At 47.0% G+C, this 24,933-nt stretch overlaps 1 protein-coding gene across 1 annotated transcript; it reads right to left on the bottom strand.

Annotated features, from left to right (window-relative positions):
• Positions 1-894: 894 nt before the first annotated feature.
• On the bottom strand, positions 895-24,933 carry IL12RB2 (interleukin 12 receptor subunit beta 2). The gene is made up of 17 exons (XM_069738230.1): positions 24,820-24,933; positions 22,467-22,629; positions 21,891-21,966; positions 20,026-20,298; positions 19,600-19,714; positions 19,138-19,316; positions 17,778-17,914; positions 14,145-14,292; positions 12,471-12,538; positions 10,905-11,118; positions 9,690-9,881; positions 9,351-9,452; positions 9,112-9,267; positions 8,484-8,645; positions 5,770-5,848; positions 3,723-3,822; positions 895-3,169 (listed from the first exon to the last, which is right to left on the bottom strand). The coding sequence occupies exons 2-17, from the start codon at positions 22,506-22,508 to the stop codon at positions 1,781-1,783; spliced, it is 3,432 nt and encodes a 1,143-aa protein (XP_069594331.1). The 5' UTR covers positions 22,509-22,629; positions 24,820-24,933; the 3' UTR covers positions 895-1,780.

Raw genomic sequence — 24,933 nt, 5'->3', positions numbered from 1 at the left:
AGTGTGAAAACGGCCTAAGACGGCTGTCTTTAATGCAGGTAATGAGTTGATTAGAAGTTTCTTAGGGTATGTGTTCACCTTCAGGATGGCCGGCGGTTTAGTCGGAGCGGCAAACACACTCTGCGCTAAGCTCCGCCCCCTTCTGGGACACGATGATGCCGGATGTGTTCATTGCAAACATCCGGGATCATCGCACCCCACACATAGGGCCCTGTGTTATACCTTGCGGCGACGCAGCGTCGCCGCAAGGTATACGGACATGCCGCGATCTTAAGACTCGCCGCATGTCCGGAGTCGCAGGGCCGCCGCGTGCGTGTTACCACGCATAGTGGAGATGGGATTTCATTAAATCCCCGCCACTAGGCTGTAACATCTGGACGCTGCGTGTTTGACGCTGGGTCTCTATGCAGCGTCAAACACGCAGCGTTTACTGCATGTGGAAACATACCCTAACTGTTCTGTAGGAGCCAGAACTCTTAGGCTATGTGCACACGTAGATTTTTCCGCAGCAGATTTGATAAATCCGCACGGCAAGAACACCGCGTTTTTCCTGCAGATTTACCTCGGTGTTTGTGCGGATTCCACTGCGGTTTTACACCTACGGTTTTCTATTATGGAGCAGGTGTAAAACCGCTGTGGATTCCGCACAAAGAATTGACATACTGCGGAATGTAAACCGCTGCGTTTCCGCGTGTTTTATTCCGCAGCACGTGCACAGCATTTTCGGTTTCCCACTGTTGCGGACCTGCAGCAAAATCCGCATCGTGTGCACATAGCCTTAATGGTTGGTAGGGGATCAAATACTTATCTCACTGCAAAATGCAACTAAATTTATACAATGTGATTTTCTGGATTTTATTTTTAATATTCTATCTCTTTGTCCAAACTGCGTGCTGTGGTCTGAAAATGAAGAAAGCTGATGAAAATGTACTGGTTGCATTAGGCCTTTTTTTTTTTTTTTTGCAGTTTTTAACTAAATCTCAAAACTGGCCGTTGCCTTTAAGCCTGTAATACAGGAAGAAGTGCGCTCTATTATCAATGTGGCCTAATTTGTTAGATGTGTTACACTCTGCCTGGCTGGTTCATGACAGATAATGTGCAAGATTAAAACATTTAGTTCTGCAAACAATCAGGTGCATTTTGCAACTCCGTTTAGCCACGTTTCATTTTCTTGCATTTTAGCTAGTGTCTAGTGAGTAGTAAAAAAAACACCAAACCCTCTCACACGTCTATGCTCATTAAACCAGACTTATGGTTCATTTTATTTGGTTAACTCTTCCTCCCCAACCAGTGTAAAGATTATGCATCTGATTACGGCACGCTCCATTTGGGTGAATGCATCCGTTGCAGAAACAACCCACATGGAACGTTTTTTTTCAGTCCTGGACATCTCAAACAAATGTGAGTTGTATGAGATAACAAAAAAAAAAAAAAAAAAGTTTTATGCTCTGGAAGTGACTGTTCTTTTCCCTTGAAAATGTGGTACTTTGCATAAAGAAATCTGCCACCTTATGCCCTTTACATAGAAACTTGGGTGTAATGCCATGTATTTTTCAGTAGATGGCGGCGGTGGCATATCATTGTTAATAGTGTTTTCTGTATCTCAGACCAATCGTCTATGATGCGGGCGCTGACCTATGGATGCCTCTGACTTTGCAAGGTTTGTTTGATTTGTGAAGCATTTAGGTATTGGAAGCGCTCTTGAAGTCTCAATACAAGACGACCTTAATAAAGTGATGATATCGTTGGTCTTCAAAATCCAATTTTTCCACAATTCCCCCTAGAGGCAGTTGATAAGTACACTGTCCAGACTAATAGTGTTGTTGGTCTTTTCTTCAGCCGGCAGCAGAAGTTGGTGATGGAACTGATCTTTAGGATCTTTGCTGGGATCCTCCATGTTGATGATCTGATTAGGTGGCAGATAGTCCACCTTGCTGTGCAACAGGTAGGGAGATTGCTTCACTTCATGATGCGGCAACATTTCTGATGCCCGAATATTCTGATCCAAGTAGCTGGATGTTTCAATATCACTGTGCCCCGGGTAGTCTGAGGTTCTCATCTTGTGGTGCACCAGGTAGTCTGAGGTTCTCGTTTCGTGGTGCCCCAGGTAGTCAGAGGTTCTCATCTCGTGGTGCACCAGGCAGTCTGAGGTTCTCATCTCGTGGTGCACCAGGCAGTCTGAGGTTCTCATCTCGTGGTGCCCCAGGTACTCTGAGGTTCTCATCTCGTGGTGCCCCAGGTACTCTGAGGTTCTCATCTCGTGGTGCCCCAGGTACTCTGAGGTTCTCATCTCGTGGTGCACCAGGCAGTCTGAGGTTCTCATCTCGTGGTGCCCCAGGCAGTCTGAGGTTCTCATCTCGTGGTGCCCCAGGTACTCTGAGGTTCTCATCTCGTGGTGCCCCAGGTACTCTGAGGTTCTCATCTCGTGGTGCACCAGGTAGTCAGAGGTTCTCATCTCGTGGTGCACCAGGCAGTCTGAGGTTCTCATCTCGTGGTGCACCAGGCAGTCTGAGGTTCTCATCTCGTGGTGCACCAGGCAGTCTGAGGTTCTCATCTCGTGGTGCCCCAGGTACTCTGAGGTTCTCATCTCGTGGTGCCCCAGGTACTCTGAGGTTCTCATCTCGTGGTGCACCAGGCAGTCTGAGGTTCTCATCTCGTGGTGCCCCAGGCAGTCTGAGGTTCTCATCTCGTGGTGCCCCAGGTACTCTGAGGTTCTCATCTCGTGGTGCCCCAGGTACTCTGAGGTTCTCATCTCGTGGTGCACAAGGCAGTCTGAGGTTCTCATCTCGTGGTGCCCCAGGCAGTCTGAGGTTCTCATCTCATAGTGCTCAAGGTAATCTGAGGTTCTCATCTCATAGTGCCCCAGGTAGTTCAATGATTTTAGATCTTGATGGACCAGGTAATCTGATAGCGGATGTGCAGGGTTTAATGATTTGTAGAAACAACCTTGTGCAGGTTTCATGTTCTGATCTGCTAACACATCACTGCAGGAGCAAAGAGAAGGTACTTTGCTCTCCTCTTGAGCGACCCTGTTGATTATAAGGTCTATTTTATAACTGAATACAGCCGGCGAGGCCTCGTCTTCACTGTCAATCTCTTCGATTTCTAATGTCTCTATTTCATTATCTGAGATACTTGATGCAGCGTTCGGAAGAATCCCACTTTTCTCCTGTTAATAAATTCAGCATATTAACTTGGGTACAGCTCTTATGCTAGGACAATAAACATAAGGATGAATGACCTCGGGGAGATCAAAACATCCAACACCACGGAGACACCATCACGGTTTCTCAACGCAGTGATCCAGAACCCTGCCCCCATCCCTTATGGGAAAAAGGAAAACCACCTATGCCAAAACAAGGTATCCATCTGTGGATGGATACCATGTTTTGGCATAGGTGGTTTTCATTTTTGGATGCTGCCCTTCCCGTGGTTGTTCCTTCCTGGTGAAAGACCTGGCTATTTATTGCTTGCGTTGAGAAATACATGATGGTGTCTCCGCGGCTTTTCTACATGCTTATGCTAGGACAGGCTGAAAGTCCAGCTGTATATATAACAGCCAGCAGAACTATGAATGCAGCTCTGAAGTTATACAATGAAAGGGAATCCTCTATCTTACAGACAGAAGTAGAGGCACCATTAGCATTAGGTGATGGACAAGCTCTGCTCCTCTGCCCACAGCACTATTCCATAGAAGTCATCTTCTGGCTGTTTCACTTTACCTGGTTGAAGATGTACTCCTTGGCCCACTCGCAGTTGGCTGGGTCAGGGATCGGCTTCCTGCACCAGTGAGGGATGAGTCTTGATAAGAAGAATTGCAGCCTGGGATGAAAATTTATAAATCAATATATTAATGGAAGTGACACCGCTGCATTGACATGAAAAGCACGCTGATGCTAACACACATCAGACCCCAGGGATGGGTCATGGCTGAAGGTCCGTTCGCTGCCACCCCCCCCCCCCCGGCGTTAATATCTAAAAGAGCCATCTTGTGCAGCACTAATGCTGCATTCTGACAAGGTGACTCTTTTAGTTCTTGTTCGTTGCACTGCAGAAGTAATCGCTTTTTAAATTTGTCCCTCATACCTTCAAATCGTCCAGGGGGCAGGTCTTTCCCCCCTAATCCAGACGCAACACAGCCGTCACTCTGTGAGCCTGGCGCCGCCTCCTCGGCGTTATTCAATTCTCCAGGCGCCTGCGCGATCATATTCTGCCTTGGGCATGCGCAATTCGCGCTGCCCGACCACTGACCTCACTTGATGTCTAGCTTACTGCACCTGCGTGGACGCACGGCCCGAGATCCTGCCCCGCAGTCTCTTATGGTTTATTCACATTACGGGGCTGGGATTCTTGGGCCGCGCAGGCGCAGTAAGCAAGACATCAAGTGATGTCAGTGGTTGGACAGTGCCAACTGCGCATGCACAAGGCAGAATATGACCGCGCAGGCACCTGGAGAATTGAATAATGCCGAGGAGGCGGCGCCAGGCTCGCAGAGTGACAGCTGTGGTGCGTCTGGATTAGGGGGGAAAGACCTGGCCCTGGTCGATTTGAAGGTATGAGGGACAAATTTAAAAAGCGATTATTTCTGCAGTGCAACGAACAAGAACTAAAAGAGTCACCTTGTCAGAATGCAGCATTAGTGCTGTACAAGATGGCTCTTTTAGATACTAACGGCTGGGGGGGTGACAGGTTCCCTTTAATAATCTCATGAAGCTCAACCACAGGCTGCAAGAAGTATTGCTCCATAAAGTATAATAAATAAAAAATAACTGCAGGTTCTAGATCCTTAAGGGTACTAAAAATCATGTGAAAATAGTGTAAAAATCTATAAAAAAAAAAAGGGGCAAATTTTCTCCCCATTAAATAGCGGGAAAAAATAACTTGTCGCTATATAAGTAAAAGTCCGATCTAACGAACTGTAGCTTTGCAGGCTCCTTAAAAAAAAAAAAAAAAAAAAAAAGTGATGTCATATGTACCTCAAATTGGTATCAATAAAAATGTCAGCTCATCATGGGGAAAAAAAAGAAGCCCTCATGGCTCCAGCAACAGAAATATATAAATGTTGCAGATTTTTTTTTTATTATTATTTAAAGTTTAATTTTGTACAAATTATTTTTGCTTTGTGTTACCGTTGTTCCAGAAAATGAAGTCTTTCAGCCACAAGATTATTGCACTTACACGTTTTGTTACACATGCGTAGAACAAAGCACATGTGATTTACAATATTTCTCTGGGAGGAATACTTCATTTTCTCGAACAGTGTCAGAGGTGCCAACGCCTTCAGCTCTGACCTTATATACAGTATAATAAATATTTGCAAGTCTTCGTATCTCCGTAAAAGCATTGACCGGGATAATCCCGTTTATTTTTAACCATTTCATCCCGCTTGGAATTTTTTTTTTCTCTCCTGTTTATCAACACATTACATGGAAAATGAATGTTGGCATTAAAAACTACACCTTGTCCTGCAAAAAACACGTCCTCATAAGGCAGAAATGTAAAAAGTTACGGTTATTGGACGAAGGAGAGAAAAAAAAAATTGCAAAAAATGAACAATTTTCTGACCCTTAAACAATTAATTTGTCTATAAATATAAAGCAGGAAAATCTGTTGTTTTTTTTTTTTAATTAAAAAACTAAGTGCTTAATCTGCTGCAAATTAGCAACATCTGACGCTAGTCTATAGTACACCAGTGACCGGTCATAAAAAAATGGCAGTCATGGGATAAGTCCCCTATAAAACAAAGGAGAGTAACGGAATTCATATTACCTCTGTTTTTCAATTAAAATGCTAATCAGGAAACCGATGACGAGGAGGACGACCACAAACACGACCACCATTGTGTCCTCTGAAACGAAAATGTGAGATTATTGGATGACGCCACATTTTTAATCTCGTGTATCTTATTAGAAAAAAAAATGGATCTTTTCAGTCTTATCAGCCATTTTTCACTCTGAACTGATCAGTTTTACTCTCAATTTTCTCTTCAGTGAAGGAACCAAATTATACCTGCTGTCTATAGAAGTTTATGGAGAGCGGAAGTAAACTGCAGAAGTAGTGAGTAGGGTATACAGAGGGGAAAACGGCAGGCTAGAAGTCATATATTGTCCAGAAATAGTCTTATTCCATGGATGCACTGGAGATTACAGGTACATTCTATATAGAGCCTATCCGCCCTCCTAACACTCCTAATTTTGTGAATGCAGATGGCCATCGTCATGTGATATAAGGGTTCCCATACATACGAGATAGTGGATGGTCCCTGCTCCCTCCATACATAGATGATAGCGGACGGCCCATTCTCCAGTATAACCCCACACATAGGTCATAGCGGCGACTGTGCCCTCTCCCAGCTGCCCCCCATACATAGGTGATACCCCACATTCTCCTCTCCCAGCAGCCCCCACACATCGGTGATAGCTGCCATTCCCCTCTCCCGGCTACCCCCATACATTGGTGATAGCTGCCATTCCCCTCTCCCGGCTCCCCCATACATCGGTGATACCCCACATTCTCCTCTCCCGGCTCCCCCATACATCGGTGATACCCCACATTCTCCTCTCCCGGCTGCCCCCATACATTGGTGATAGCTGCCATTCCCCTCTCCCGGCTCCCCCATACATCGGTGATAGCCGCCATTCCCCTCTCCCGGCTGCCCCCATACATCGGTGATAGCCGCCATTCTCCTCTCCCGGCTGCCCCCATACATCGGTGATAGCTGCCATTCCCCTCTCCCGGCTGCCCCCATACATCGGTGATAGCCACCATTCCCCTCTCCCGGCTCCCCCATACATCGGTGATAGCCGCCATTCTCCTCTCCCGGCTGCCCCCATACATCGGTGATAGCCACCATTCCCCTCTCCCGGCTCCCCCATACATCGGTGATAGCCGCCATTCTCCTCTCCCGGCTGCCCCCATACATCGGTGATAGCCACCATTCCCCTCTCCCAGCTCCCCCATACATCGGTAATAGCCGCCATTCCCCTCTCCCGGCTCCCCCATACATCGGTGATGGCTGCCATTCCCCTCTCCCGGCTCCCCCATACATCGGTAATAGCCGCCATTCCCCTCTCCCGGCTCCCCCATACATCGGTGATAGCCGCCATTCCCCTCTCCCGGCTCCCCCATACATCGGTGATACCCCACATTCCCCACTCCCGGCCCCCCATACATCGGTGATAGCTGCCATTCCCCTCTCCCGGCTCCCCCATACATCGGTGATAGCTGCCATTCCCCTCTCCCGGCTCCCCCCATACATCGGTGATACCCCACATTCCCCACTCCCGGCTCCCCCATACATCGGTGATAGCCACCATTCCCCTCTCCCAGCTCCCCCATACATCGGTAATAGCCGCCATTCCCCTCTCCCGGCTCCCCCATACATCGGTGATAGCTGCCATTCCCCTCTCCCGGCTCCCCCCCATACATCGGTGATACCCCACATTCCCCTCTCCCGGCTCCCCCATACATCGGTGATAGCCACCATTCCCCTCTCCCGGCTCCCCCCATACATCGGTGATACCCCACATTCCCCACTCCCGGCTCCCCCATACATCGGTGATACCCCACATTCCCCACTCCCGGCTCCCCCATACATCGGTGATACCCCACATTCTCCTCTCCCGGCTCCCCCATACATCGGTGATAGCCACCATTCCCCTCTCCCGGCTCCCCCATACATCGGTGATAGCCGCCATTCCCCTCTCCCGACTGCCCCCATACATCGGTGATAGCCACCATTCCCCTCTCCCGACTGCCCCCATACATCGGTGATAGCCACCATTCCCCTCTCCCGGCCCCCCATACATCGATGAGCCAACATTCCTCTCTCCCGGCCCCCCATACATCGGTGATAGCTGCCATTCCCCTCTCCCGGCTCCCCCCCATACATCGGTGATACCCCACATTCCCCACTCCCGGCTCCCCCATACATCTGTGAGCCAACATTCCCCTCTCCCGGCTCCCCCATACATCGGTGATAGCCGCCATTCCCCTCTCCCGGCTCCCCCCATACATCGGTGATACCCCACATTCCCCACTCCCGGCTCCCCCATACATCGGTGATAGCTGCCATTCTCCTCTCCCGGCTCCCCCATACATCGGTGATAGCCACCATTCCCCTCTCCCGGCTCCCCCATACATCGGTGATAGCCACCATTCCCCTCTCCCGGCCCCCCATACATCGGTGATAGCCGCCATTCCCCTCTCCCGGCCCCCCATACATCGATGAGCCAACATTCCTCTCTCCCGGCCCCCCATACATCGGTGATACCCCACATTCCCCACTCCCGGCTCCCCCCATACATCGGTGATGGCTGTCATTCCCCTCTCCCCCATACACAAACTCTCAGCTTATTGAGCTATTAGGATAACAGATGACTAGTGTCTATCCTCTGCCTTGCAGCTTCTCTAAAGTGAGTGACCCTCACAGAATGTCACCATTATTAGGGTGTAGAAATGCAACACTTGATGTAAGTGGAAACCTGTATCCGTGTTCTTCTCATCGGGCTGGACGTAGGCCGATATCAGTGGACTCGGAGGACTCTCTCCAGCACCATTCGAGCTCGTCATCTCCAAAGAGTAGTGGACATTATTCTCCAGGTTCTCAATCTTGTACTGGTAAAGGCTGGACTGGTGGGAAGGTACTGACATAATAATAATAAAAAAAAAAAATAAGGTCCATGCGAAGAATCTTGATCAATGCGTTATAGGCAGTCAATGACCCGGCTGCAGAGTCCCGATACTCTGTATCTCTGCTTAAAATATGGAGTAAAGAACTCTATAGTGATCCCTCCTCAATATCGTCTCTTGATTTTGCCTTAATTAAGAAAATGCAAAAAATTATGGAAACTGATACTGTCTAATTACTGTAGGTACCAGGCTGCAGCAGGAGCCTCCCCCCACTGTTCTGCCATATTCACAGTCAGTCATTCAGTCTGGCCATAAAACGGCAATCCCGTTGCAGAGGAGACGTGCAGGTGCGACCCCGACCCTTCAACATTATATATATATATATATATATATACACACATATTATACATACACACACAAACATACGTACATTTACACATTATTCCCAGCCTCTACAATGCCGTTTTCTAGGTCACTCACTGTTAATGATGCGAGTCCCCTGTGTCGCAGCCCTAAGGTAGATGCTGTAGTGGGTGATGCACCCCATCTGCTCCTCAGCGGGGGTCTCCTGCCACGTCACCAGGACAGAATTGTTCTTGTGCATTTTATATTTAAAGTCCGGACCACTCAGGGGCGCTGTGGAGACACCAGAATGATGTATAGAAGGAAGGGAGCTTAGGTATGATGGCGACACAGCGGCCATCCAGACCTATTCATACCAGTCTGCTGAGTAGACCCCCCCGTGATGCCAGGGGGTCCGGCTCTTCCTCCCCGCAGCAGGTAGACGGAGAACTGATAACAGATATGGGGCCTGAGGTGACCTGCACAGAAAAGAGCAGGACAGGAGTAAGACGCCGAACATTAAGGCCATATAATGTAAAATACCGGAGATAAAAAGATCTGTGCAAAAACAGCACAATATCGACCAATGCATAAAACCTAGAATATTATAAAATGCTGAAATTTTAGTGTTTCAGATTTTTGAAAATTACATTCATGGAAGACAAATTTGCAAAAAAACAAATACTGTCAGATCAGTGGCGCCTCCTAGTGGTTACCTGATATGGTTACCGATCTGTTCTGTTTGGGGACCATGATCCAGTTTGTACGGCTTTGATCCATTTCTGTAGGATCTTTCCATGTTACTACTTGATCGTCAGCCGATTCGGTTTTATATGGCAGCTCCCAGCGGAGGGTGATGTTTTCTGGGCTGCTGGTTATGGAGATGACATTGGTGGGGGCTGGGAACCCTTAGAAATTAAATAAGAAATAATTGAAAAATCACCAAAAAGTGTTTCGTTTGTGTCTACTTTAGAAAAACAATTTTTTTTAAGTGTCGAGGGATCCCGATCTTTTCAGGATAATAGACAGGTTGCTTCTCCTGCATTACACAGACCATACAGTGATGTGAATGGACAGTGTAATGCCCCATTCCACCTGTGGGGGCGCTGCATAAACATTAAACACTTACTGCCAAGTTCACCTACAAATTACAACTGATCAATGAGAGCGGGAAAATATATGTTTTTACATTTGCTTAATTTAAAGGTGCACTTGTGACAAATATGGATGAAAAGCCGACAACTCCTTTTAACTTCGTCTACATACAGGTCTGCTCTTATATAACCGGTGTCTTAATGTTTTTTTAAAGGGTGTTTTCAGGGTCACATTAAATTGTTTTTAAAAAACAGCAATCATTGCATTGCAAAAAGCAAACTCTATAAGTGCCTGGGGATGAACTGCAATACCAGACGCAACCTGGGGATAAAATTGGCGCTGTTCTGTGAAAATGAAAAAATACACACTTTCTTTTAATCCTGGAAAATCTCCTTAAATCTTACAGGGTTAGAAAGACACAGCTGCTTTCTTAAGAAAAAATTAAATAAAATAGCGCCACACCTGTCTAGAGGTTGTGTTTGGTATTGCAGCCCAACTCCATTAATTAAATGAGCTGTAATACTACACACAATCTACAGATGGGTGCGATGCTGTTTTTGGATGAAAGCAGACATGTTTTTCCTATCCCTGGACAACCCCTTAAAGGCATTATGCCAATTAACGCATACACGTTAACAGCGCCCCCTTATGACCAGGACAAGCAGTGCAAATCCAAAGATTGTTACTTATGAAATGTTACCTTCCTGCAGCCACCACTAGGGGGCGCTCACAGCATACACTGTATATGCAGCCCTCGTTGAAGTCAATGGGAGCAATGTACCTACCCAGCTCGCTCCCCAGAAGGATCGGCAGGTACTTTCCTATATCAGACTTACCCCCGAGGCTGCGAGTGGAGACCCTGATGTACGCAGGAGAGGAGCTGCCCATGGAGTTGTGAGCGGACACCGTAATCACGCAGCCGTCCGTGTCAATGTTCCTGCTTAGCCGAGTGTCTGTGCAGTTCTGCACATAAACCCCAGGACGCTCGTTGTCCTGAACGGTCACTTGGTAAAATCGTATCTGACCCCTGAACTCCGATAAATTCATGTACTGCAAGAAGAAAGAAAGAAAAGGGGAGATTGGCAAAACAAACACTTTTTTATAGGATCTAGTAAATCCCATATTCACCGAGGGGCTGAAATCGAATAAGCCTTGTTCACACCGGCTGAATCCGACATCTGCGCCCAAATCTGACGCCCGTCCATATCCCACGTCTGAAACGTTTCTATTCTCCCAATCACAGGAAGCAGAAGAACAATCTCATTTATTCCCTATTTCTGGGCCGGGTCACTCTCAACAGATCAATGACGCGTCTACAGATTCCCAGATCTCGATCAAGTCTGATCCATTGAGGCCGTACCGAACAACATGCAGGACTTAAAGGGGTTCTCCGGCAAGTTTTAAAGGTGGACGCCGGCATGGAGAAAGATAAAGAGAGTAAAACCTCCTATCCACCCCTGGAATCCGCTTCTCACCCCATCGCTGACGCTCCGACAGTCTCCACGGATCGGGAGCGATTACATCCTGATCTGGCCCAGCAGCCAATCAGTGGCCTCAGCAGGCAGATCACCGGTGGTTGTGATGTCATCACTTCTGGTCCAGCAGAGACTGTCAGATCCCAGGATCTCCTGTAAATGATCTGCTACTAACGTCTGGGGTATGGACACATCCAGAGGGGAAAGCAGACCCGCACAGTAATAAGCAGATGGCTTCGAGGACGTTATTCGCACCCACAGAAGAGGCCATGACTGATCACTGGGAGGCCGAGAACTGGGCTCCGCGGAGGCCGGTCGTCATGGAGCAGCAGTGAGCATGCTCGGGCTCGGCTGCATTCATTGGTTGTTTCCAACAGTCCCACAAAGTCGAGCATACGCAACTCCGCTCCAGTCTGCACTCTGCAGATCCCCGTTATTAGGATCATTGGGGGTCCCAGCAGTCAGACCACCGGTCACCAGTAAATTATCACCTATCCCATAAATAGGGGAGAACTCACTACTCTGGGAATAACCCTTTATTGTTATTGGTGATACAGTGTAATTATTACTCCTGATACTGGACCCCCTGAGTAATTACAAAGAGAACGATGAGGGTCCTCATACATTCCGCCATTTGTAGGCTTTATCGCTTAAAGGGAACCTGTTACTCGTTTTAAAAGGCATCATTACGTTAATGGATGTGACAACCTGCAAATTGTCTTTGGAACACTGTTATTAAAGGAGCATCGCGGGGAAAACGGCTTCTGCCCGGTGCAGGGTCTGCGAGGACGAGAGGCGACACTAACCCAAAGAACAGTAAAGAAGGGAAGCCCCCGGAAATAACAAAGTATCAGTTGTTCCTTTCCTATAGCGGATAGGCTGCAATATCCGGGGTCGGGCGCGGGGTCCCACGTTGGGCAGCTTTACCTTCCAGAAAATGGTGACTTTGTTGCGCCTCTCTAATTTGTACCACGCTGTAAGTTTTCCATGTGGAGCTAAAAAAAAAGAAGGAAACAAATCAGACAATAGATATACAGAGATTGCAGCAGTCTCCGGCCGACAGCTATCCATTTCCGGTCACACTACAAGTCCCAGCAGACCTGTCAATGAAGCTCCTGCTCCCTAATGCAATTTGTTTCACTCCCCTACCAAACATTATTTGTAATACTTGTACAAGTGACGACTCCTGTTTAACCCATTCAGTGCCCCATAGAACATAAAACCCATGTATACTGACCTCCTGCAGTCACTGATCGTCTGCAGCTCATCAGTCGTCAGTGTGAACACTTAGGGCTCGTTCACACTTGCAATTAAATCAGGAAAATACAATCTGATTAGAAATCGGAATGCATTCGTACCAATGTAATCCTACACGTCTGTTCTCAATTGCATTTTTTTTCCTTCTCTGATCGGCTCACGATAAGACAGGAAAAAAAATTGCTGCACACCGCTACGATTGCATGCAAAATTTTGATCGCACCCACCCATATAAATTCATGTGTTCGTGTGAAACATCGCACTGCACTCGGATGTCACCAAAGTGCAGTGCGATTCCCTTGGACACTGGGAATGAAGGAGACGGAGAAATTAATTTCTTGTCTCCTCTGCACCTCTGCTCCGATTCTCTAATGTGAAAGGATCAGAGCACTGACACTCGGCTCACACAGCGGATACCATAGGCTAGTGTAACGCTGAAAACATAATACAGGCTGCAACCAGTCAGTGGCTACAGATTGGCTGCAGTGCTCACATGACACAACAATGTTACACAGACCCAGTGATAAAATCGCTGCAACGGAAGGCCAAGCTTCCATATTAAAGCTGGCACTTAAGTAGGGGCAAGAAGGAACACAAGTGCACAGCTCCTCTCCAATTTTTGTGGGTGAAGGGAGGTCACAGCAGCTCCTCCTGCTGTACAATGACTGATAACACCTCTGTATACAGTAGATAACAGGATACACCATTCACAATAGGTGATATCACAGGTCACCTCCTCCTCCTGTACAATGACTGATAACACCTCTGTATACAGCTGATAATACAGGATCCACCATTCACAATAGGTGATGTCACAGCTCACCTCCTCCTCCCCCTGTACAATGACTGATAACACCTCTATATACAGTAGATAACAGGATACACCATTCACAATAGGTGATATCACAGGTCACCTCCTCCTCCTGTACAATGACTGTTAACACCTCTGTATACAGCTGATAATACAGGATCCACCATTCACAATAGGTGATGTCACAGCTCACCTCCTCCTCCCCCTGTACAATGACTGATAACACCTCTATATACAGTAGATAACACAGGATCCACCATTCACAATAGGTGATGTCACAGCTCACCTCCTCCCCCTGTACAATGACTGATAACACCTCTATATACAGTAGATAACACAGGATCCACCATTCACAATAGGTGATGTCACAGCTCACCTCCTCCTCTCTTTACTAGATAGTTAACATAAAAAATTATCTTTAACAAAAACAATTTCAATTATTGGCCATTTTTCTGATGACACATTCCCACCTCATATCTTAGCCCTGCTGTAGTCTCTACCCAGTTTTGATACAGTTTGGCCTCCATTTTTACCGTCCTCTGGGGTCTGGTGGGTGATCGCGCCGCTCCACTTGCTCCACTTTCCTCTGTTGATCACATATTTACAAGCTGCCTGGAACTCATATTGTGACAGAGGACGTAAATCGTGCAGAGTCCGGGATCTGTTGTTCAGGATTTCCACCTGCAGCCGAGAAGAACATCGGTCACAATTCCAGCTGTGGACTCACACTCTATAGTCATCTGAAATGAGGACATTATTGGAGTTTCTTTCCTGCACAAGGTTGGAAGCAGCCGCCACTAGAGGGCGTCTGCTGCATCTCCACATTGCTCCCCCGCCACTAGAGGGCGCCTGCTGCATCTCCACATTGCTCCCCTGCTACTAGAGGGCGTCTGCTGCATCTCCACATTGCTCCCCTGCTACTAGAGGGCGTCTGCTGCAGTCACATTGCTCCCCCGCCACTAGAGGGCGCCTGCTGCAGTCACATTGCTCCCCCGCCACTAGAGGGCGTCTGCTGCATCTCCACATTGCTCCCCTGCCACTAGAGGGCGTCTGCTGCATCTCCACATTGCTCCCCTGCCACTAGAGGGCGTCTGCTGCATCTCCATATTGCTCCACTGCCATTAGAGGGCGCCTGCTGCATCTCCACATTGCTTCCCCGCCACTAGAGGGCGCCTGCTGCATCTCCACATTGCTCCCCCGCCACTAGAGGGCGTCTGCTGCATCTCCACATTGCTCCCCCGCCACTAGAGGGCGCCTGCTGCATCTCCACATTGCTCCCCCGCCACTAGAGGGCGTCTGCTGCATCTCCACATTGCTCCCCTGCCACTAGAGGGCGTCTGCTGCATCTCCACATTGCTCCCCTGCCACTAGAGGGCGTCTGCTGCATCTCCACATTGCTCCCCTGCCACTAGAGGGCGTCTGCTGCATCTCCACATTGCTCCCCTGCCACTAGAGGGCGTCTGCTGCATCTCCACATTGCTCCCCTGCCACTAGAGGGCGTCTGCTGCATCTCCACATTGCTCCCCTGCCACTAGAGGGAGTCTGCTGCATCTCCACATTGCTCCCCTGCCACTAGAGGGCGTCTGCTGCATCTCCACATTGCTCCCCTGCCACTAGAGGGCGTCTGCTGCATCTCCACATTGCTCCCCCGCCACTAGAGGGCGTCTGCTGCATCTCCACATTGCTCCCCCGCCACTAGAGGGCGTCTGCTGCATCTCCACATTGCTCCCCGCCACTAGAGGGCATCTGCTGCATCTCCACATTGCTGCATCTCCACATTGCTCCCCCGCCACTGGAGGGCATCTGCTGCATCTCTACATTGCTCCCCCGCCACTAGAGGGCGTCTGCTGCATCTCCACATTGCTCCCCTGCCACTAGAGGGCATCTGCTGCATCTCCACATTGCTCCCCTGCCACTGGAGGGCATCTGCTGCATCTCCACATTGCTCCCCCGCCACTGGAGGGCATCTGCTGCATCTCTACATTGCTCCCCCGCCACTAGAGGGCATCTGCTGCATCTCCACATTGCTCCCCCGCCACTAGAGGGCGTCTGCTGCATCTCCACATTGCTCCCCCGCCACTAGAGGGCGTCTGCTGCATCTCCACATTGCTCCCCTGCCACTAGAGGGCGTCTGCTGCATCTCCACATTGCTCCCCTGCCACTAGAGGGCGTCTGCTGCATCTCCACATTGCTCCCCCGCCACTAGAGGGCGTCTGCTGCATCTCCACATTGCTCCCCGCCACTAGAGGGCGTCTGCTGCATCTCCACATTGCTCCCCGCCACTAGAAGGCGTCTGCTGCATCTCCACATTGCTCCCCCGCCACTAGAGGGCGTCTGCTGCATCTCCACATTGCTCCCCGCCACTAGAGGGCGTCTGCTGTATCTCCACATTGCTCCCCCGCCACTAGAGGGCATCTGCTGCATCTCCACATTGCTCCCCTGCCACTAGAGGGCATCTGCTGCATCTCCACATTGCTCCCCAGCCACTAGAGGGCATCTGCTGCATCTCCACATTGCTGCATCTCCACATTGCTCCCCCGCCACTGGAGGGCATCTGCTGCATCTCTACATTGCTCCCCCGCCACTAGAGGGCGTCTGCTGCATCTCCACATTGCTCCCTGCCACTAGAGGGCATCTGCTGCATCTCCACATTGCTCCCCTGCCACTGGAGGGCATCTGCTGCATCTCCACATTGCTCCCCCGCCACTGGAGGGCATCTGCTGCATCTCTACATTGCTCCCCCGCCACTAGAGGGCATCTGCTGCATCTCCACATTGCTCCCCCGCCACTGGAGGGCATCTGCTGCATCTCTACATTGCTCCCCCGCCACTAGAGGGCGTCTGCTGCATCTCCACATTGCTCCCCCGCCACTGGAGGGCATCTGCTGCATCTCCACATTGCTCCCCTGCCACTGGAGGGCATCTGCTGCATCTCCACATTGCTCCCCCGCCACTGGAGGGCATCTGCTGCATCTCTACATTGCTCCCCCGCCACTAGAGGGCATCTGCTGCATCTCCACATTGCTCCCCCGCCACTGGAGGGCATCTGCTGCATCTCTACATTGCTCCCCCGCCACTGGAGGGCATCTGCTGCATCTCCACATTGCTCCCCCGCCACTGGAGGGCATCTGCTGCATCTCTACATTGCTCCCCCGCCACTAGAGGGCGTCTGCTGCATCTCCACATTGCTCCCCCGCCACTGGAGGGCATCTGCTGCATCTCTACATTGCTCCCCTGCCACTAGAGGGCGTCTGCTGCATCTCCACATTGCTCCCCCGCCACTGGAGGGCATCTGCTGCATCTCTACATTGCTCCCCTGCCACTAGAGGGCATCTGCTGCATCTCCACATTGCTCCCCTGCCACTGGAGGGCATCTGCTGCATCTCTACATTGCTCCCACTGACTCCAGCGCTCCCTCTAGTGGTGGATTTCTATAACTGAATTGTATTACTGTGAGCACTACTGTTTATTGGGGACAGGGTGCTGCACAAACATCAGGGGCGCCTCTGTTTATTGAGGCAATTCGTTTTTGCTCTTATAAGGGGCAATCATTTGCCATCTTTATGGGGAAGAGCACACTGGTCAGCTATCAGTTCCTATAGGGTTGTGATCTCAGTGTGGTGGGTCAGGATTGATTGGGGTTTGACTTTTGGGACCCCACTGATCACAGGAACAGGGTTCAGAATTGCACTAGTAGAGCAGGGTGCGGAGCTCGGCGATCTCTAGAAGTCCCATAGACAATGAATAAAGCACGTAAATAAATAAAGCGAATAAAGCGATCGGTAACGGTCTCAGCGTTCAGACCCCTCTGCGATCAGCAGGGAAGGCCCATAGGACACCACTAACCAACATGTGACCCCTATAGATCGCCTGGTGCCACAAGCCTGCGCCCGTTTAGCAGCATTATACAGACAGGGCATGGCACTGATTGCTATGGTTGACCACTGTATGTCAGTAGTATTTTCACACTGTCTGGTGGCGCTGTGCCGTATAATGGTTCTGCACTGGATGGCGGCACCGCAGAGCATCGACATTGATGCAACTTCATAGGAGTGTTACTGTATATGGCACTATATTATTTGTCTCTTACAATAAGACACCGTGCGGCAATGTATGCACTATATGTCCATATACCATATGCCTGGGGGAGCAAACACTGAGCATTACCTGCTTCCAAGCTCTCTCGTTGGTGATGCGATACCGTAGCCAGAAGTGTCGGACCTCCTGCTGGGTGTGTACGGTCACCGTACAGCTATGGGACGTGTCACAGGTCACCGTCACCCCACTCGGCGGACACGGCCTCACTGCGACATGGAAGGAACATGTGTTACAGTTTACTGACTCGTAGTTAAAGGGATGCAAAACTAAAGGGGGCGCAGAGGCACCAGATGGACCTCCTGGTGCCTGACGATGCTCCGCAGACCGTCAGTCACAGAGGCACAGATTGTCGGGGTCCGCTGCAGATTTTGTATTGTGACCCTGAAGCTACATGTGTATAATAAAGCAGCGGCGTTATAAGAGGGGCAGCGATCAGACCCAACACGTGAGTATTCCTGGAGCAGTGGGAATCAAAAAAGAGCAAAAAATGGACACTGGTATTACAAGTATTGCCTTAAAAAGCCTGGGACACTGGAGACCCCATGTAATGCACTATGTCCAGCCTAAAGATCTCAGAGAAGTGCTCAGCACTTCTTGCGATCTTCTGAGCGATCGGTGGAGATCTCAGGACCCGGACCCCCTCCGATAAAGGGTTAAACATTTACTTATTCATTAAAGTAACTGGTGACAGTCAGTGAGAACGCAGGAAGCCATACTCCGCTACTCACAATTACCTTCACTTTTCCTGTCCCCGACCACAAACCCTCCAGATGTAGAGAGATCTCCTATTATTACAGAATGTGCACAGCGTCCGCTTTCATAGGTGCAGAGGCTGCGGCATTGTAGAAGATGTTTGCCCTATAATCATATGATGTGTCAGCAGACAAAAGCTATAAAGGGGGGCCGGAGGATCCAACGCGTCTGTACATGAGACACACGGAGGCCACTGATGTCATTGTGCATCATGTAATACTTATTTTTGCCAGTGGTGGCGCTGGAGGGAAATGTAACACTTCCTGGACGTGTTTGCTGCAGAGTAGCCCTGATCGAGGAGGATCTTTGCAGCAACTAAAACTCGGGGAATTTTAAGAAAAAAAGCAATTTCCAAACCAAAAACCCCAACATAGGAGTTGTACACTTCTTGGACAACCCTTTTGTTAATGTATCAGAGCGCCATGTGAAAAAAGCTCCCTGTACTCAGCTGCTGGACTGGCGTCATTCCAACGTCTGATTGGCTGCAGCGCTCAGATGACATAATGACACGCGAGCGCCGTCAGACACAGCGCCAACATCACGTGACCAATGCTGGTGCGGAGGGCGAGGATATATGGACAATTTGGCCCCGTAAGGCACCGGGCTCCTGGGGCGATTGCTGCCTCTGGACACCCCCATGGCTCTGCCCTGTACTCGCTGTTGTTCAGCCACTCACCTGCATCAATGTAAGAGAATGTGTGAGGCATCGAGACGTTTTCTCCCAAGTCGTTTGATGCTCGCACCAGAGCTGTGAATTCATCACCGACAGAGATGGAGACCGGCAGCACCGCAGACTGATTTGTTTGTGAGCTGTAAAAGCTGGAAACCATCACAATATCTGTTTTCTTCAATAGCCTGGAAGATACAACTGTAATAGTTTAGTCACTCATCTTCATTATATAATAATAATAATAACTGGACAATTTCTTTAAGGCATAAAATGTTGATTTCCCCCAGTCACCACTAGAGGGAGCTAAGGAGCTGGCTGTATACACAAAGCTTTCTCACTCATAAGCTCCCTCTGGTGGTGGCTGCAAACAATGATATGTTCCATTTTATGGCACAGCAGGGGGTTGGAGCTCTGCTTCAGTCTAAAAATAATCAGTGCAGAATATTGGCGATCTGACAAATACTCAACTGCAAAATCCAGGTTGTTCCAATGAGTGTTTTTCGTCCAGATTCCCAGGAACAGGAAAGGTTTCCTAATTCTCCATCCTGTTCACAAGCCACAGAACTCGGTTTATCTGGGGGATCTTGAAAGACAAAATAACTCATGTTCAAGGCAGTATGAAATGAGGGCAGAAAACATAAAACCCAGATAGTTTCCTTGGTATTAATTGGATTCCTTGGGGGAGGGGGGGCTCATGGTTTTGCTCCATCGGATGCCGCAGAGAGCGCCATATGGCGGTATACAGACTGTATGTGGCTCCATGGAGTCCTTATAGATGCACTGTGATATTATACATTATTAAAGGGGTTGTCTAGTTTAGAAAACCAATTGTCTATAGACTGTCAGGAAAATCCAGGTCATTATAGTGCCCATGGTACACTTTCTGATACTTACATCCAGCAAATACGGTTATCACACAGAGCATTTTACATTTCCAGCACTCGTAAACCGTGGCACCAGGAGGAGGTCGGAGGTCTTGTGCAATGACAGAATTCTCCTTTACTCTCCCTGGCATTATTGTTTTCTGTCTTTCAATTTTCATTTCCCCCTTAGATCCCAGGTTGCAGGGTCTGCCGTTACCCGTCAGAGTGCACGTGAGGTTAATAGGATGACCGTGGGCTATCACCGCGCTCGGGCTGGCCTTCATTACAGCAGCTGGGCAGGATTCTGTGGATAAAGGACACAGTGGTGAACTTCCTTTAATATCATCTTAATGTTTTGTGTATACAGCACCTCTGCAGACTTATATGTCTCCGTAGCTACAGACTGATCCTGCAGTCATGCTTTATTCTCTTCCTAGTGACTGGCAGAGATAAAGAGAAAAGTCGCGCTTGACTGTAGGCTCAGGCTGGTTTTGCAGATTAATTCTCAGCTTTGCTGTATAGACTGGGTCTGGATTAGCAGAGTTATGTCATTGTCATTAGAGGGTTAGCAATTTAATGGTAGCTCTGATGTAGTGAGAGAGGCCTAGATGAGGCAAGATACGCTCTACCCACAGGTAGGACTCTGTATACAGCTCCTCTCTGGGACAGGACACTTTGACATTTCGCTCTGAATTGGCTCCCATTTGTTGCAAATGCCATAAAGCGCCACAACTGCTGCACTCACTATACACACAATACCGGAAGCATATGTCTCTAATATGGCCACAACAGGGGAAGCGTTCAAAAATAATATTTACAATTAGGAAAAAAAAAAAGGAAAAGAAAAATACATTGACCGACATTTATCAAAACTTGAAAAATTTGCACCAAATCTTCAGTGTGATCACTACTCCGCCACTAGTTATCTAATTCTGCAAACGAAACGAGCACAAATACACTTCCCAATGTCAGATAAGAGCCTGAGTCAATTGTCACAAGTCAATGCAAAGCTTTTTGTGACCTTTTTTCCTGCATATTAATTGATACACTTAGAAAAGTGTCAAATATCGCACATGAAAGTAGAATTTTGCTCAACTTTCGATCATATAAAAATGATTGCAACATAAATGTATTTGTTCTATGTTTTTTTTTTTTTTCAGGCCATTCTGACCTTTCCTGTATACATGACGTTTTATATGATGAAGGGGTAAGTTTTCTCTTTAAGGAGAGTGACATGCCAGCTCTGGCATTCCAAAGGATCATGCAAGGTAGTTAAGTCTCCTCATACTGGTATGTCACTGTCCTTAAGGAGAAACTTATTCCTTAGATCCCAGTCTTAGCCTCTCACCTACCCAAATCAGATCTCATAATTTGCACTTAAGAGCGGCAACAGCCCAAAACACCTTGTCTGCAAACGGAGATTCTGATTTGGCATATTGCAAGGCTCGTTAAAAGGTCAGCATTGGCTTGTAGGATTGCTACTTCCACTAGGTGGCGCTACAGTTCTAGTCCTCTTCCTCTCTGTAGAGACAATTTGCGTATTTATGTGATGATAAATGTTCTCCGTTTTTTTTTCTTCTTCACAGTGACATCTAATTCATGAAACAAGAGTTACACAAGTCATTTCCTGAAAAAAACAAATTTCTGTTTCATTTCTACTTTTACTAAAGTTGTTCTCCGCACTACATGCGAGTGGGATTTCCCCATTACCCATGAATGCGATTATTTCTGCAGACGCGCCGTTATTTCCGCACGTGGAATAACACCGATTATTACATCCTAAAACCATGGAGGAACCTGTGCCTAAATCGTGACAAATCCTGAATATTCAACAAGTTTAATGCAATATACAGAAGAAAAAAAATAAAAAGTTGAATCTTTCATTGATTTACCGACCTGCACGTGATACCTTTGGACTCCACATGATAGTGATAGTGAGTGTCATCCACGGGAACCAAAGTTTCTCCATAAGCTGAAAACAAATATGTAATTGTGTCCTTGTTACAAAATAATAACTCTTCGAACAACCTTCCACAGTTAAAGGGATTGTCTAGTTTAGGACACTTATTAAAGGGTTGTTTCCTTCATAAATTTACTAGTTTATTGTACATAAAAGCAATTTTGCAATTCCCTGCTTAGTTAGCTTTTCCTCCTTTCTTGAGATATTAACAGTTCGTTGCCTAGGAGACCAACCACCGCTGCTAAACAAAAAAAAAAAACTTGTGCGGTGCTTACAAGCTCTTTTCTATTGAGCTTGTAAGCGCTGTTTTAAAGTTGACCAGAAACACTGTTGCTTCCTAATTAAGAACTTTCAAGCCAGACATCGGCGGTGGTCGTTTTCTAGTCAATGAGTTATAAACATTAGAAAAAGGATAGCATCTCGGGACAGGCTGCAAATTTTAATAAGCAGCAAATTGCAAAAAATACTTGTATTCTCCACATCTGACAATATACATCTATAAAGAAACTCACCAAGGAGTTGTAAATTAATTTGTAGGGTCTCAAAATTCTCATGTCCAACCTGCAGGACTTGATAGATCTATGATCATAGTGTAATGCGACATGTCTCCTGGAGAGGCGCTGCTGGGCTATGACAGTTCAGACTACAGCTGATGGTTGGGGGTCTCCGCATGCCCTGAAATCACCATTTTTACAAAGAGCTGTGGTCATAGAGTAGTTTTCTGTGTTTTCAGGATCAGTTTGTTCTCCCATTGCAATAATAATAATAATAATAATAATAATAAATAAAATAGCAATAAAAGAATAATAATAATAATAATATTAATTAATAATATATACTAATATAATTACATTAATATTAATATACATACAAATATCTAATTAATATATTAATACAATAATAAATAAATAATAAATAATTGGATTTTGTTGTTGATTATGAGATTAGACATAGATTTTGGAGATTGACAGGAATGTTGCTTCAATGTGTTTTATCTATTATGTCCCATCTTATGTTCCTTTGAGGCTCCGCACATAACAGACACTTGCTGTAAAATTCCCCATTTGTGTCTATGTGGTTTACACACAAAACGCGTTAGTCACAGAGTCAGGTGAAGCTCGCGCGCTATGGATGCCATTAGGCTTCTTGTTAGTCATGTGATTTGATAGAATAAAGTTCTACAGAAACAAAAAAAACTAAATTGAAGACAGGTTCACGAATTTGGTCGTATCTGGGAGGTACTGGAGATTTTTGACTCCTCTCTCCCCATTAAGGACACCATTCACGATTTGCTAATCCTAAGAACATTGCACCTTTGATGGTTCCCTGTGCTCAGTGGATAATGGAGGAGTTTGGTCTAGTTCCCCCACCGTCCGTGAACATGTTCTGGACAGCAGCGCCCAACATTAGGGCAGAAGGCTTTAATAACGAGGCGGCGGCCATCACAATGTAAGAAACTGGCGCGGAGTTTGTGGTCAGTTACCATTGATATCGTGCATATCAATGTCAAAGTCATTGGCACCCATGAGATTCTCCCTTGTTTTACCTCTTCACCAACTCATAGAATAGAATTGTGAATGTTGTGAACAGTTATTCGGTGCTACAGACCGGACACCCTCCAGCACTATATGTTCTGGGATTACATCCTAATCTTATCTATGGCATTTGTTCACTTTTCAAAAAAACTTTTCTGTTCATATTCACTGTAGAGATCATTTCCCTTCTACACACAACACAATCTATAAGTTATGCTGCAACGCAATAACCAAATCATAACAAAAATGCAACTCAAATGTATCAAACTGTGTACAATGTAACCGATAAATAAATACAATATACTCTATCCAAATCTTAGATCAGCTATAGATCTCGGGCAAAGCCATGAAAGGCCCCAGTGCACAGTATATGGGCTCTCTGCAGACCAATAGCTCATGATAAAACATGCCTTTTTTTTTGTCTGTCAGAAGTTGTTTGCTGCTTTGGAGGAGGCGATAATGGCCCCTGTGAGGCTGCATCGGTTGGATCAATAGTCTGTACACCCCTGATCTATCTGATATTCTATTTATCATGGGTGGAAAGATACAAAATCTATGTATATGAACTGTACATTGAGATAGATAGATAGATAGATAGATAGATAGATAGATAGATAGATAGATAGATAGATAGATAGATATGAAATCATTTCTATCTCTGCATCTATATCTATTTATCATCTATTATCTATCTATCTATTATCTAATATCTATCTATCTATCATCTGTCTATTATCTGTTATCTATTATCTATCTATTATCTATTTATCATCTATTATTTATCTATCTATTATCTATCTATCATCTGTCTATTATCTATCTATCATCTATCCATTATCTATCATCTGTCTATTATCTATCTATCTATCCTATATCTATTATCTATTATCTGTCTATTATCTATTTATCATCTATTATTTATCTATCTATTATCTATTATCTATCTATTATCTATCATCTGTCTATTATCTATCTATTATCTATCATCTGTCTATTATCTATCTATCTATCTATCTATCTATCTATCTATCTATCTATCTATCCCATATCTATTATCTAACTATTATCTATCTTCTTCTATCTATATTTCTGTATTGGATAATCCCACATGTAATGTACATCCAATGTGAACACTGTCCTGCCATCGATCTATATTGATGATCTATCACCTGCGTGTAAACGATGGAACATATTTAATATGTAAGTTCCCTTATAACCAGTTGTTTTGTGATCTGTGTGATCCAAGAGATCTGGTTTAGCAGCAGACATTCCTGTAGCGCCCCCCTGTGTGTGCTGTGTATATGTGACGGGCAGGATCCCCTCGCCTTACCTGCCTGTGGTCTCCGCACTGTCCAGATGCAATGTCCTAATCATACGGGACCCCCCGTGTCTGGCGATATTCCTCGTACGTTCTCATCCACACCGGAGACATAACTGACGCTCA

Source organism: Ranitomeya imitator, chromosome 8 (genome assembly GCF_032444005.1).
Source record: "Ranitomeya imitator isolate aRanImi1 chromosome 8, aRanImi1.pri, whole genome shotgun sequence".
In the NCBI taxonomy this organism is placed as follows: domain Eukaryota; kingdom Metazoa; phylum Chordata; class Amphibia; order Anura; family Dendrobatidae; genus Ranitomeya; species Ranitomeya imitator.
This window is presented reverse-complemented; position numbering and strand designations above follow the sequence as displayed.

Coding starts and splice junctions, on each gene's coding strand:
- IL12RB2 (XM_069738230.1), bottom strand. CDS start 22,508: ATGAGAATTTTGAGACCCTACAAATTAATTTACAACTCCTTG. Junction 17,915..19,137: donor ATTCTCTTACATTGATGCAG/GTGAGTGGCTGA, acceptor TCCATGTCGCAG/TGAGGCCGTGTCCGCCGAGT. Junction 12,539..14,144: donor CCACCAGACCCCAGAGGACG/GTAAAAATGGAG, acceptor CTTTTTTTTTAG/CTCCACATGGAAAACTTACA.